Source organism: Schistocerca cancellata, chromosome 8 (genome assembly GCF_023864275.1).
Source record: "Schistocerca cancellata isolate TAMUIC-IGC-003103 chromosome 8, iqSchCanc2.1, whole genome shotgun sequence".
In the NCBI taxonomy this organism is placed as follows: Eukaryota; Metazoa; Arthropoda; class Insecta; order Orthoptera; family Acrididae; genus Schistocerca; species Schistocerca cancellata.
In genome coordinates this window covers 450504115-450517685 of record NC_064633.1, presented here as the reverse complement: position 1 = coordinate 450517685, position 13571 = coordinate 450504115, and the positions used below count along the sequence as shown (strand labels likewise).

General features: G+C 43.0%; 1 protein-coding gene across 1 annotated transcript in view; it reads right to left on the bottom strand.

Annotated features, from left to right (window-relative positions):
* The window catches only part of LOC126094834 (myrosinase 1-like), a 120218-nt gene that overhangs the window by 5232 nt on the left and 101415 nt on the right, over positions 1 to 13571 (bottom strand). The window contains exons 9-10 of the mRNA XM_049909431.1: positions 6901 to 7038; positions 5568 to 5674 (exon numbers count right to left, since the gene is read on the bottom strand). Coding sequence (XP_049765388.1) covers positions 5568 to 5674; positions 6901 to 7038 — 245 coding nt within the window. The remainder of the gene's footprint in view (positions 1 to 5567; positions 5675 to 6900; positions 7039 to 13571) is intronic.

Below are 13571 nucleotides of genomic sequence, written 5' to 3'. Positions count from 1 at the left end.
CGGCGTGGCTGGAAGGAAGTATGACACGGCCGAGTTGTGGGCTTTACGAAATGGAGCTTGGTGTCGGTCACTTTCAGCCAATCGTCTTCCCATCGACACATGTCTTTATACCTCAACAGCGAGGTGAGAGTGTGCGGGAGGATAGCACACCCAAACACCTGAGGGTCCAGACATGCCTCCTTGGCTGCTCGATCCGCCCTTTCGTTCCCTGCAATTCCCATGTGCCCTGGTACCCAGCAGAAAGACATCGTTGCCCAGTCGTTGTAGCTGGAGGAGGGCATCCAGGATGTTCTGGGTTACTTTATCTGCTGAGTACGAAAGTTGGAGAGAGTGAAGGGCGCTCAGAGAATCTGAACAGATGAGAAATCTGACACTGCTCCAGGGCCCGCAAGGTCGCATAAAATTCTGCGTCGAAGATAGTAAATTCTGGAGGCAGTCTAACTTTGAGGACATGATCCGGGAAGACGACAGAGCACCCAGTGGAGTCCCCCTGCTTAGACCCATCTGTATAAACAGGTACATGGTTGTGGTGCTCAGATAAAATGTCAGAAAATATCACATTAAAAACGGAAGCAGGAGTGCTATCTCTTCAGTACCGCACCAACTCTAAAATCAGTTTGGGCCTCTCCAGTAACCAGGGTGGCAGACGGTTAAAACCCTGGAAGTGGCTGTTTTCGAAATGTTAGTGAATCATGTAACTGAGACAGAACGTAGTTGGCAGACGGGTATTCATCTAGTCCGTTTGTTCCCAATCTTTCTGAGACTATCAGGCCTGCTCCTGAGAGAAATAACACATTAGCTAATAACCGCCCCCTCCCCAATCATAACATTAGCGCCTAACTAAATTTTAAAATGGAAAAGAATAATATATGTACTCTTTTATTTCTAAAATAACAAAATAACGAAACTTACATGATGATTGGTTTTTGTATGTGTTTCATTAAACCACAAATTAATTAGTCAATGAACCAATTGATACAGCTCATTTCGGATAACGTGTTTTTACACAGTTATGAAGCAATTCTCAGTTCATCGCGAGTGATACCTACAACTCATTTTCAGGAAAGAATGCTATCCTCGTTTAGTGTGGAAACTTGTTACAAAACTTGTTCCCTCTGTATCACTCCTCTCCCTGGCGACAGTACTTCACCCATATCCTGCACCCCCATTTAGAATCACCAAGTTAAAATACGTGTGCAATACTTATTGTTTGTTAATCAGTTGATTCTTGGTTCCTTACTTCTGAAATGACAGAAACTAGAACATTTCAGGTTGCCAATGCTTTGTGTCTGGTCACTGTCACTAATAATAACAATCATAATAAATAACAATAATAACATTAATGTTGTGTAAACCCGACAGCAATGCAGTTACTGTTGTAAATAAAATGTCGTGTGACTAGGGCCTGCCGTCGGGTAGACCGTTCGCCTGGTGCAAGTCTTTCGATTTGACGCCACGTCGGCGACTTGCGCGTCGATGGGGACGAAATGCTGATGATTAGGACAACACAACGCCCAGTCCCTGAGCGGAGAAAAACTCCGACCCAGCCGGGAATCAAACCAGGCCCCTTAGGATTGACATTCTGTCGCGCTGACCACTCAGCTACCGGGAGCGGACGTTACTGTTGTGTTGTGCTGTCAATTAGTTTTTTTTTATCTAGTGCAAAATGAAAAATGAAGCAATTCTGGGACCATTGTGGGAACTATGCACAATTGTGAGTAGGCCTTTTCATGATATTTAAGCATTTGTGACGCATATGTCTCAATTCTACTGTCATAAATGCATCGTCCAAACTACAATGTGCGTGTGTAGTGGGCAGAATATGTGAAGAAGCTGTTGTTCATGTACTCCTTTCAGAAGCTATAACCTCCACCACAATGTGTCACACGTTAATGCTTGTACTTGAAAAAACGTAATTATTGGTTACTAATGTAATCAGTATTACCAGCTTACGCAATAGTGATAACAGTAATGATCTTTTAAAGATAATATAGTTTCGTGACCGAAACTCAATGGAAACCTTTTTCTTAGAAAATTCAGTTTCACTGCTCAGGTGGTAATTATCCGCAGGCTGGTAGTTACTGACCTAGGTGGATGAGGTAAACCGCCTAAAAATGACATCTAGGCCGGTCGGCACACATGTCCTCGTTGTTAATCCGTCAGACGAATTCCATCCTGAGCCAGCACGCCTCCCCAAATCCCATCAGCGACATACTATCGCACAAGGTTGTCAGGGTGGGTCCAAATTGTGCTCATGATTTAAGAAAAACCTTGTGGTAATCGCCCAGATCTTCAAGGGAGTTCATATTATTTATCACGCTTACAGGCGACGTTTCCAGCGATCATTAGAGAAACAGACAGACAGGTGGGCGGGAATGTTAAAACGTGAATGCCTTAAGGCCAGGGTCAAAAGAAGCCTCGCCACGCATCGGGACATGTTCGTGTGCGTTCGTGGGAAGCCTCAACAAAAAAAGAAACTCCAGATAATTAAAAACCAGATAAGGGATATATTATATCATGTTATTAATTTTATTTAAAAGTTCCCCAAATAATAAATACAAATTTGCCTCTGATTAAAAACCAAGAGAGAAGAGAGGTCGTAACTGAGAGATCCCCCAACATATTGAGGAACAGTACGCCGGAACCCGAATTCAGATGAGATAAATTTGACAGGATTGGATTCTTTGTTCAAGATTGGGACAGCCGCTAAATTCAGACAAAAATTCTAAGGATCTTCTTCTTCCTAGAAGAGGCGTAGTGCTACAAAACGACTGTGTTTCTACGGCTGGAGTCAAGGTAAAATCTCCGTGGGCAAAAGATTTTGTGTGTTCTCTCAAGTCCCAGAAGCTAGTGCTCGACGACCGCCCCACCCCGCAGTTAGTACTAGACTCAGAAGCTAACTCCTATGTGAGGGCTCAGAAGTCACTAAACCAGCGCAGCAACTGCAGTACAGTTTGTAAGCTTCTCTTCAGATCAACACTTGCAGCAAGACGACTCCGACGCACACGCGATTAAGGTTGGGTACTTGTCATCTCGAGTCAGAAAAAGTTTGGGCGTAAGATAGAATCGTTGAATGTACACAGGCGCGACCTTTTGAAATCGGTGAGCTTGACTACGTCGTACTGGTGCAGTGAGACAACTTTCTCTGTCATGTAGTAAGCAGTCTGTCACCTCATGGGTTCTCTATCTCTGTAATATATTATGAGTCTCCTCACATGAACTCAGCTCTCTCTAGCACTTTCAAATTCAGGGATCCTGTACGTTCTTTTGATAAATGCGTAGGAGTAAGCATCAGGAGCGACCTTAAGTCGAACGACCACATAAAACAAACTTTAGGAAAAACAGGTGCCAGACTGATTAATAGGGCGAGTCTTGAGGAAATGTGGCTCATCCACGGAAGAGTCCACATCTCGTCGTCTAGTAGCTAGCCTCTGGATCACGGCGTCCCGGGTTCGATTCCCGGCCGGGTTGGGGATTTTCTCTGTCCGGGGCCTGGGTGTTGTCATCATTTCATCATCATTCATGAAAGTGGCGAGATAGGACTGAGTAAAGATTGGGAACTTACACGGGCGCTGATAACCGCACAGTTGAGCGTCACACAAATCAAACATCATCATCATCATCCACGAAAGAAGTGGCTTACAAAACACTTGTTCAACCTATTCTTGAATACTGCTCCTCACATTGGGATCCTTACCAGATAGGACTGATAGAAGAGAGACTGTTACACGGAAAAGTTTACTACTTAAATGCAGAGAGGATGCGTTCCAGGCAGAGTCGGATAACATATTACACAGTCCACTCACATTAATGTGGAAATCTGTCAAATATCTGAATAACCAACTTTTCCAGCGTGGACATGCAGAAATAGATTCAATCAGGTTCTGCAAGGTACCGACAGGGGCGTGAAGCTACGACTCCAGGGCTGTGGCCAGCTGTGCTGGGTTTCACGATTGAGGATCCATGGCACGAACTGCCTGATCAAGATGGTCCCACAGATTCTCGATTGGGTTTAACTCTGGGGGTTGGTCGCCTGGGGAGTACAGTAAACGCATTCTGGAGCTCTTTGAAACACACACATACACTGTGAGCTACGCGACATGTTGCATTGCCCTGCTGGTAGATACCACTGTGCCAAGGAAAAACGGACAACATACACGGATGGACATGGTCTCTAATGATAGATGCATACTTGTGTTGATCCATTCTGCTTTGCAGAATGCCGACGTTATCCAGGGTATGTCACGAAAACATTCCCTAGACCTTAATGCTCTCCCCTCCAGACTGGATTCTTCTGACGACTGTTGCAGGGTCATACACGCCAAAGGCCATCTGTACGATGGAGTATAAAACCTGATTCATCTGAGAAGGCCTGCTGTCACCAATCAGTAGACGTCCAGTTAGCGTATTGGCGTGAAATTGCAGCCTTCGTCGCCGATAAACAGCAATCAGCATGGGTGCATGAGGTGCATGAACCAGGCGCCTACTGCAGAGGCTCATACGCAGCAACTATCGCTGAACGGTCGTTGAGAAGATACTGATGGTAGCCCCTTTGTTCATCTGGGCGTCCAGTTGCTTAACAGTTGCACATCTATTCATCCATACACATCTCTGCAGCAGTTGTTCAGCCCTGTCATCTATGACTCGTGGTGCACCACAGTCGCCTCAGTGACAGCTTTGGGTAGTGCAGATGCGGACAGTCTACAAACTTAGCTGTTTTGGAAATAATTCCACCCTTGGCCAGAAAGCCAATGATCATACTACTGAACGTCAGAAAAATCACTCTGTTTCTACATTACAACAACGACTGCACAGTTTACCACGTCCCCTCGACACATTTGATATACCTCCACTGTTAGTGCTGCCACCTGATGTCTGTGAGTAGTTATCTCACACTGACGTCGAACATAAGCGGTAGTCACATTAATGTGACTGGACCGTATAATTCCTCCCACATACGTCTCATGATATGATCACAAAGAGAGAATTTGAGAATTTAGAGCTAATACAGAGGTTTACCAACAGTTATTTTTCCTACGCACCATTCACGAACAGAACAGGGCAGGTGGAGCGGTTAGTGGTACCAAAAGTGCCCTCCGCCACACATCGTTAGGTGGTTTGCGGGGTACTGATGTAGATGCATGTTGATTCCTGCGCTCCTTGATTACTGTCTTTATATGTCCGGAGTTTATCTTGTCAGTGGAGGCTGCTCTCTGTTATACGTCCATAAATTCTAATAGCATTTAATCCACAGATAAAATTTAATCTGTTTTAATTAGAATTGTATCCCATTTCCAGCTTACTAAGTCTCTAGTTAACTGACACGACCTAAGTACTCTGTAGTGATCTGTGTAAGTGCGCCTGCCTGGCGTTTAAAGGACACATCAGGGGTGGTTACAACGCGTAGAACGCTTCGAAATTGATCTACTTTCCAATGTGATGTGAACATAATGTCGCCTAGTAATACGAAACATGCCCAGAAAGTCAGTGCAGCGTTGCAGCTACAATTAATAGTGAACCAGTCGCTTCTGTGTAAGCATTCTGCGGCAATGCTGTGTATTACTTACGACAGTCCTCTGCCCCACTCGTAGTTGTCCATGAGAGTCCACGCAGTATATCCAATAACTCGACACCCATCAATGTTAATGGAATCGAGCAAGGCGGTAAGGTAATTCTGTGGACAGTAAAACAATCAATTATAAATAATTTTCTGTGGTTCATTTTTATCTCGCAGCCTACCCGAGACCACACTGAGTCAAAGAAGACTGGGATGAAACTGCTTTCTTTTAGCTACTAAATATAATTACGTTCTATTACCCACAGTACCATATCGGCCAGTACTTAGTGTACTACTTTATCTATTTTATACCGGTAATAGGTCAGTGGCCATAATGTTTTGGCTGATCAATGTATAATGAGACGAACACATAAAACCTCTAAGGCAAATGGAAGATTACATTTATTGGAAGTATTCTGGGAAGTACACTATATCCACACAGGAAATCACGTGCAGGGAGCTAGTATGACCAATTCTAGAATACTGCCTTATAGTTTTCAGTCATCAACAAACAGGCATAACAGCTGAAGTTGACCGAATTCAGCCACGCGCTGCTACCATAGTCTCATTTTGGCATCGCCCTTACGAAAGTGTAACAGAGATGCTCGGAAACATTTAAATGAGACTCTTTGGAAGAAATTGCCACGCTATTGTTATGAAAACGTGGTAAATTTAGACAACCGATAGTCAGGAAATAATGCTCTACAAATCTGCTGGCATAACGGTATATGTCGCGCAGAGAATATGAGAAAAGGTGCGAGATTGGGGCGTCTATGGAATTAAGTAGACAGTCATTTTTTTACTCTCTCAATATGTCAATAGATTAGGACAGGTAATAGATAAATTAGTACAATATTAGTACAAAGCACCCTCAGCCACGTACTTAATGTGGCTTGTGGAGCGTATATGTACACGTAGAACTATATTTGCCTGGTGAAGATCTAACCGTACAAATTAAGCAGCTTCAGTGCTTTGTCAATGCAGCAATTAAATCTATACATTAAAACACCTTTGTTTCTAATTTATACGCAGCAGATTTAGTTAAAAATGGAACTATTATATTTTGTGACTCTTATTGGCTACTTGTTCCCGCCAAACCAGTAACTATCCCAGTTACTACTACTGCTTCGAGATGTTAAGATCATTTCCCAGGCATTTTAGCTGAATAAAGAACAAATGCTGACTTCATAACCCTGTTTGACCCCAATTAACGCTTTTTGTGGAAAGAATGCAATGATTTTTGGTTAAAATACAGGTAGCTTATGATACAATCAGTAAACAAAGGCGTTTATAACATGTTACGCCCTGAGAAACTGAATTACAATCTTTATTATGTAACTTACCTTGTAGTACTCAACACGAGCAGTATCGTTCAGCCCCAGGTCTGACGATTCGTGACCATTTTCAGTAATGAACACCGGATAATCCTCGTATTCCACTTTTATCCAGTTCAGGAGTTTACGCATTCCCCACGCCACCTCCTACAAAAAGTAAGTAAATTAAATGAAAATTTTCGGTGGTTCTGAGCCACAAGCATACAGCATTTTTAAAAGGATATGCCGTCGTTTGACCGCATATTTCTGAATATTTCTTGTGTACAGTCTACATTTCGGCTTTCATGCCATTATCAAGTACGATGATCTTAGAGCATTAAGATAATTTTGCTGGGTACTGTGCAGGATAACAAATGCACAGTTCAACACATTCAATGTTAAGCACATGTTAAGCAAATGTGTTGAACTGTGTGTTTGTTATCCTGCAGAACACATTGCAAAATGATATTAATGGTCTAAGAACAATATACTCGATAATGGCGTGGAAGACAAAATCTAGATTGTACACAAGAAATTTACATAAATATACAGTCAAATGGATATGTATTTTTTGAAAAAAAAAATAAATTAAATGAAGCATAGCATGTAAGACTGGGAACTTTATAATTTGGAGACAATAGTAGCCAGTAAATGTGAATATTTTCAGCGTTTTAAATTAACTCAGTAACCTCGACTACACACTGTAACAGTGAACTATCTAATCAAAAGAATCCGAACACCTATTAGTCGGCACTGAAAAGGGGTGTGTCCACCCTTCACGTTTATTACGGCTTGAAATCCGCTGGAAACCTCGAATGTCTAAATGTCTGTGCAAGAATGGTATTCCATTCTTCCCCAGAAACCGAAACCAGAGGGGGTAGTGATGTTGGAAGCTGAGATCTAGAGCGTAGAGACATTCTGACTCATCCCGAAGGATTCCTTTTGGTTCAGGTTGGGATTCTGGGCAGGGCAGTTCACTTCAAGAAAGTTACTGCCCACAAACTATTGCCTCACAGATGTGACTTTATAACAGTGCGCATTAACATGCAAATAAAATCATCATCTCTGCTCTCTTCTTCTACCATTGCAGCACGCAACGCTGTAAATGGAGGTAAGCCAGTTAGAAGCCTGATGGTGGATGAGATTTTCACTCTAGTATTCAGCCGGCAATGGGGAGGAAGTATTGGTGTAATCCCTAGTCTTTGTACGAGTTTCCTGGGTTGAAGTCCGAACCACTCTGCAGTGCCTTATGAAGTGATGGCAAGTAAACTGTTGATGGTCTGTCGGATAGAAGAATGCTGAAGATTAGATGGGTAGATCACATAACTAATGAGGAGGTATTGAATAGAATGGAGGAGAAGAGAAATTTGTGGCACAGCTTGACTAGAAGAAGGGATCGGTTGGTAGGACATATTCTGAGGCATCAAGGGATCACCAGTTTAGTATTGGAGGGCAGTGTGGAGGGTAAAAATCGTAGAGGGAGACCAAGAGACGAATACACTTAACAGATTCAGAAGGATGTAGGTTGCAGTAGGTACTGGGAGATGAAGATGTTTGCACAGGATAGAGCAGCATGGAGAGCTACATCAAACCAGTCTCTGGACTGAAGACCACAACAACAACAATATCAAATGAACACTGGTGTTAAGCATATTAAATTATTAAATTGGAAACTTTCTTCCAAGTATCACACTTAGGATCTTGTGCAGAAACCGAATGTCGTTATCCTCACCATATGTTATACAGATGAAAAACAGAGTGTATGTGTGTATGCCCGGGATGCCCTTCCAAATCCCTGGATCGATTTCACTCAAATTTGGCACAGAAACAGCAGGCTTGATGAGTATCACTACTGTGGTGTTTATAGCGCAGATAAAGGTAAATGTGGTTTTTTCAAGCCCCTAACAAATACACTGTCCTGCATGACAGGCTTATTGTGTGGGAACAGTATCAACCTGCCAAATCAAGCAGCTTTGCAGGGCAGCCTACATATCAGGGCACATTGTGTCGGCCTCCTTTGTATGGTGGCCTGTACCTCAGGGGAAAATAAATGATTTTCAAGTCCCTGATGTGTAGCCTGCCCTGCATGACAAATGTTTTGTGGGAGTAGTATCGATCTGCTTTATTGAACTGTACTGCAGGAGCTACCCATACTGAAATGCATGGTTGGGAACAGACTGAGATGTATAGAGGTATGGAAGACAGAGTAAGGGAAAGGAGGAAATGGACAGAGAGAGAGGAAGAAGGGGAGATGCATGAGGCGGGTAGAAGGTGTAGATGGGCAGTTGGCAGATAGAAAAGGAAGAACAGAAGGTGAAGATGGAAAGATAAAGAGGGGAGGAGAATATGGACAGAGTGAGGGGGAGGAAGATGTGGTTAGAGAGGAGGTGCGGTAGTTCAAGACCATAGAAAATGTTGCTAAAGCACGCCTGTGCTGTGGTGCTTGATTCATAAATATGTGAGTTCGAAACATGGTTGTGGATGAGATTTTTGCTGCCAATATTTGGCTGGAATGGGGAGGAGAGGTGGCAGCATAAAGTCCTGATCACCATTCTTTGCGCCAGTCTTCTGGCTTAAATTCCAAATCTCTCTGTAGCGTCTCATGAACTGAGTGTATGTTGACATTGAATGGGGGTGTTAAGCTCAATGGCCCTCTTGGTGCCATTCGAGAGGTCTAGGCTATGTGCCAGCGACAAGTTTCACCATCTCCCTTCGCTGATCATTGCAATCCAAAGTAAACATAAAACACTACACTATGTACACATAAATAACACTCAGGTACACTCCACAATATACATATGACACAACTCTACATATCTACAAGCGAAGAGGACAATGTGTGCAGAGGAAGAGTACCCTTCCCAATAGATTGCTGAACCCACCCCATGGGATATCCCAGCCAACAATGCCACACAGCATTTTTATTGAAAAGAAACACCACATTTTACTCAGTGAACACTTGACAGGAAAACACCTTAACCAACACAGAAAAACTGTTTACCCATGAAGAACATCTTAAACATGGTGTACAATGTGGTACACTATTCATTTTCAAGAGATTTCCAGTTGTTGAAGACCACAGCAACAACAACAACTGGAAATCATTTTCATTTTCAAGAGATTTCCAGTTGTTGTTGTTGTGGTGGTCTTCAACAACGACTGGAAATCTCTTGAAAATGAATATTGTACCACATTTTCAAGAATGTTCATTTTCAAGAGATTTCCAGTAACACTGAGAAATTTGAATGATATTTCTAAGGTTATGACTTTCTTCTGACAGGCTCCTTTCATTATTCACGGGGGTCCCTCGCAGCAGTTTACATCCTTTCGTTGTAATTCCTTTTCTCGCATTTTCAAGTTTTTTAATCAACTTTTTGAAGCATCTTGCAACATCCATTACAAATAAAGGCAATCTTGACACTATTCGAATTCAACTGAAAACCTTTCTGATGCTTAATGAATGTTCTCTGTAGGATTACTCCATAACAGTTTTTAGACAAAAAGAGAACACTCTATACGTTTTCTTCACGAAAAATAGAATCAATTTGAAATGCAGCATATCCTTTCATTGTCACTGTTCGTATGAGATTGTTCTAGAGCTTTATCACAGCCGTGTTCCAAGGCTGCCTCTAATAGGCGTCACTGGGTTGAGTAAGAACGTCAAGAACGTGCATTTTCTAGTGCAACATAGTGAAATGACAACATTATGAAATTTAATTTTATTACAGCGCTAATTTTACGTAATAAAATAATCTAACATGTTAATTTTAAGAGGTTCTGTCGAGACCTTTCCGTTGCCGTAGAAGACGTTCCCTAATCCAAAGCCCTTAACTTCAACCATAAGACATTTAACATGCTACAGTATTTTGTTGAACTCATATGTGCCCACGTATCTGCCTCCTTGTACTCAGCTTTAGCCCCTTAAAGTTTTTGTAGAGATTGTTAATGGTCGTAGTATTATATTCATACTTTGACCAGTGTGTGTGTTGGGACGAGGGAGGTATAGTGTCACGATATACTTGTGTGTTTATATTAGTGAGATATTTCATGAGTACAAATTTCTCAAAAGGGTGAGTAGGATCTGAAAAGTGCAGTTACACGTCTTATTAATTAAAGTCATCCTTCATGTTTTCTGTCTGTCTCTGAAGGTTATTATCAGAAACTACTATAGGGATTTTGATAGGATTTTCTTGAATAGACAGACTGATTCGTGAGGGCGGTTTGTATATGCTCGAAGACAAAAAAAGAGCGCATTACGAAGGAATTATCCGAATGGGGCGGAAGTTGATAGATGTGCTGCACACGTACAGACAAACAAATAATTACAGTTTCAGAAAAATTGGATGATTTATTCAACAGAAAGATCTTCACGAATTGAGCAAATCAGTAACGCGTTGGTCCACGTTTGACACTTATGCGAGCAGATATTTGGCATGGCATTGATTGATAAAGTTGCTGGATGTCCTCCTGAGAGGTATCGTGCCAAATCCTGCCCAGGTGGCACGTTAGACCATCAAAATCACCTGCCTTTTGGAGGGCCCTGACCATAATGCTACAGACGTTCTTAACTGGGAAGAGATACAGCGACACTGCTAGCCAACGTAAGGTTTTGGGAGAACGAAGAGATGCAGTAGAAATTCTCGCCATGTGCGAGTGGGCGTTATCTTGCTGAAATGTAAGCCTAAGATTGCTTGTCATGAAGGGCAACGAAACAGGCCATAGATTATAGTCGGCGTACTGCCGTGCTGTAAGGGTGCCGCAGATGACAACCAAAAGGATACTGCTATGAAAAGAAATGGCACCCAGACCATCACTCCTGGTTTTCAGGCCTTATGGCTGGTGACAGTCAAGTTGATATCCCACTGCTATCCGGGGCATCTCTAGACACATCTTTCGCCTGTAATATTATTGAATGGAGAAGAACTGTCTTTAGTCATAAGTCTCGCTTAGAACTGAGCTCAGAGGACCAGAGAAGACGTGTCTGAAAACGCCTCATGGAGAGCTGGGATACCATCCTAACTGTCGCCAACGATATGGCCCGACAACCTAGAGTGATGGTCTGGTTGCTATTTCATTCCATAATCAGGACCTCTGGAGTTATCCGCGGCACCCATACAGCACAGCAGTTCGTCGACGATATTCTAAGCCCCGTTTTGCTGTTCTTCACAGCAGGCCATCCTGGGCTATATTTCAGTCAGATAATGTCGTCCCCCCCCCTCCCCCCCCCCCCCCCCCACACACACACGCGCGCGGAGAGAGTTTTTAATGCTTGTCTTCGTGGTTGCAAAACCCTACATTGGTCAGCAAGGTCGCTGGATCTCTCCCAAATTGAGAATGTTTGAGGAATTATGGACAGGGCACTCTGACCAGTTTATGATTCTGATGATCTAATGTGCCAATTGGACAGAGTTTGGTACGATACCCTCAGGAGGACAGCCAACATCTCTGAGACCTGAGTTTCTCCTGGCGTATACAACTTTCAAATAACTTCCGGGAATTCAGCAAGGTAACACTTTCAGCGACCGCCGATATTTCGGCGGGAAAACACCCAGCCATTTTCCAGGCAAACTGCAATGGACAGGCGTTGTACATGCAAATTTAAAACTTCGGTTCTCGGACTGAAACAGGAAAGATCACACACACACACTGAACACTAGTGCCACCAAAGATGGCCAAAGGCAGAGCTATCGATAGTGAGACTACGAATTCGCATGTGAGGTAGCATTGACTCTGTCTCTCTGTTTTTTGACAAGGGAGAGAGCCCGATTCCAAACAGAGTTTAAACAAAAACCTCCATCCCTGTTAACGAGGTTGCTCTCTAATTTAATCTCAACTGCCTCTTTAATAACACTGTTCCAATAGCTGGACGTGCATACCAATATCTCGGTGTTATTATAGAACATGGGGTGACCAGTATCCAAGCAATGTTCGGCAACAGCAGATCAGCTGATTTTTTACGTCGTTTCGAGGGACTGCGGTTGAATCTGATATTTTAGTGAGTTTCGATGTGGTCTCTCTCTTCACTCATGTTCCTCTGTCTGATTCGTTGCGGTTAATTGAGGCCAGGTTTGGTGCTGAATTAACTAATCTCTTTCGGCATGTGTTGACACCCACCTACTTTTTATTCAATGACGAGTATTACGAGCAAACAGATGGGAGTTGCGATGGGTAGTCCGTTGTCTCCTGTGATCGCAAGTTTGTTTATGGAAGACTTCGAGGAACGTGCATTGGAGTCGGCCCCTTTGAAACCCGCCTGTTTCTTTAGATATGTTGACGATACCTTTGTTGTTTGGCCTCATGGTAGGGAGAATTTGAATGCCTTTCTAGAACATCTGAACTCGATCCACCCGAAGATTCGTCTTACGATGGAGGTGGAAGAGGATGGTTGCCTTACCTTTCTTGACGTGTTGGTGTAAGTAGGCTATTTATGTTTTCTTATTGGCAACGTTACGTAGCGCTCTGTATGAAAATCACTGGCTGTGCTGTGTGCAGCCTGTGGCTAGTTTGCATTGTTGTCTGCCATTGTAGTGTTAGGCAGCGGCAGCTGGATGTGAACAGCGCGTAGCGTTGCACAGTTAGAGATGAGCCGCCAGCAGTGGTGGATGTGTGGAAGGAGATGGCGGAGTTTTGATAATTTGTAATACTGGATGTCAATTATGAATATTAAGGTAAATACATTGTTTGTTCTCTATTAAAATCTT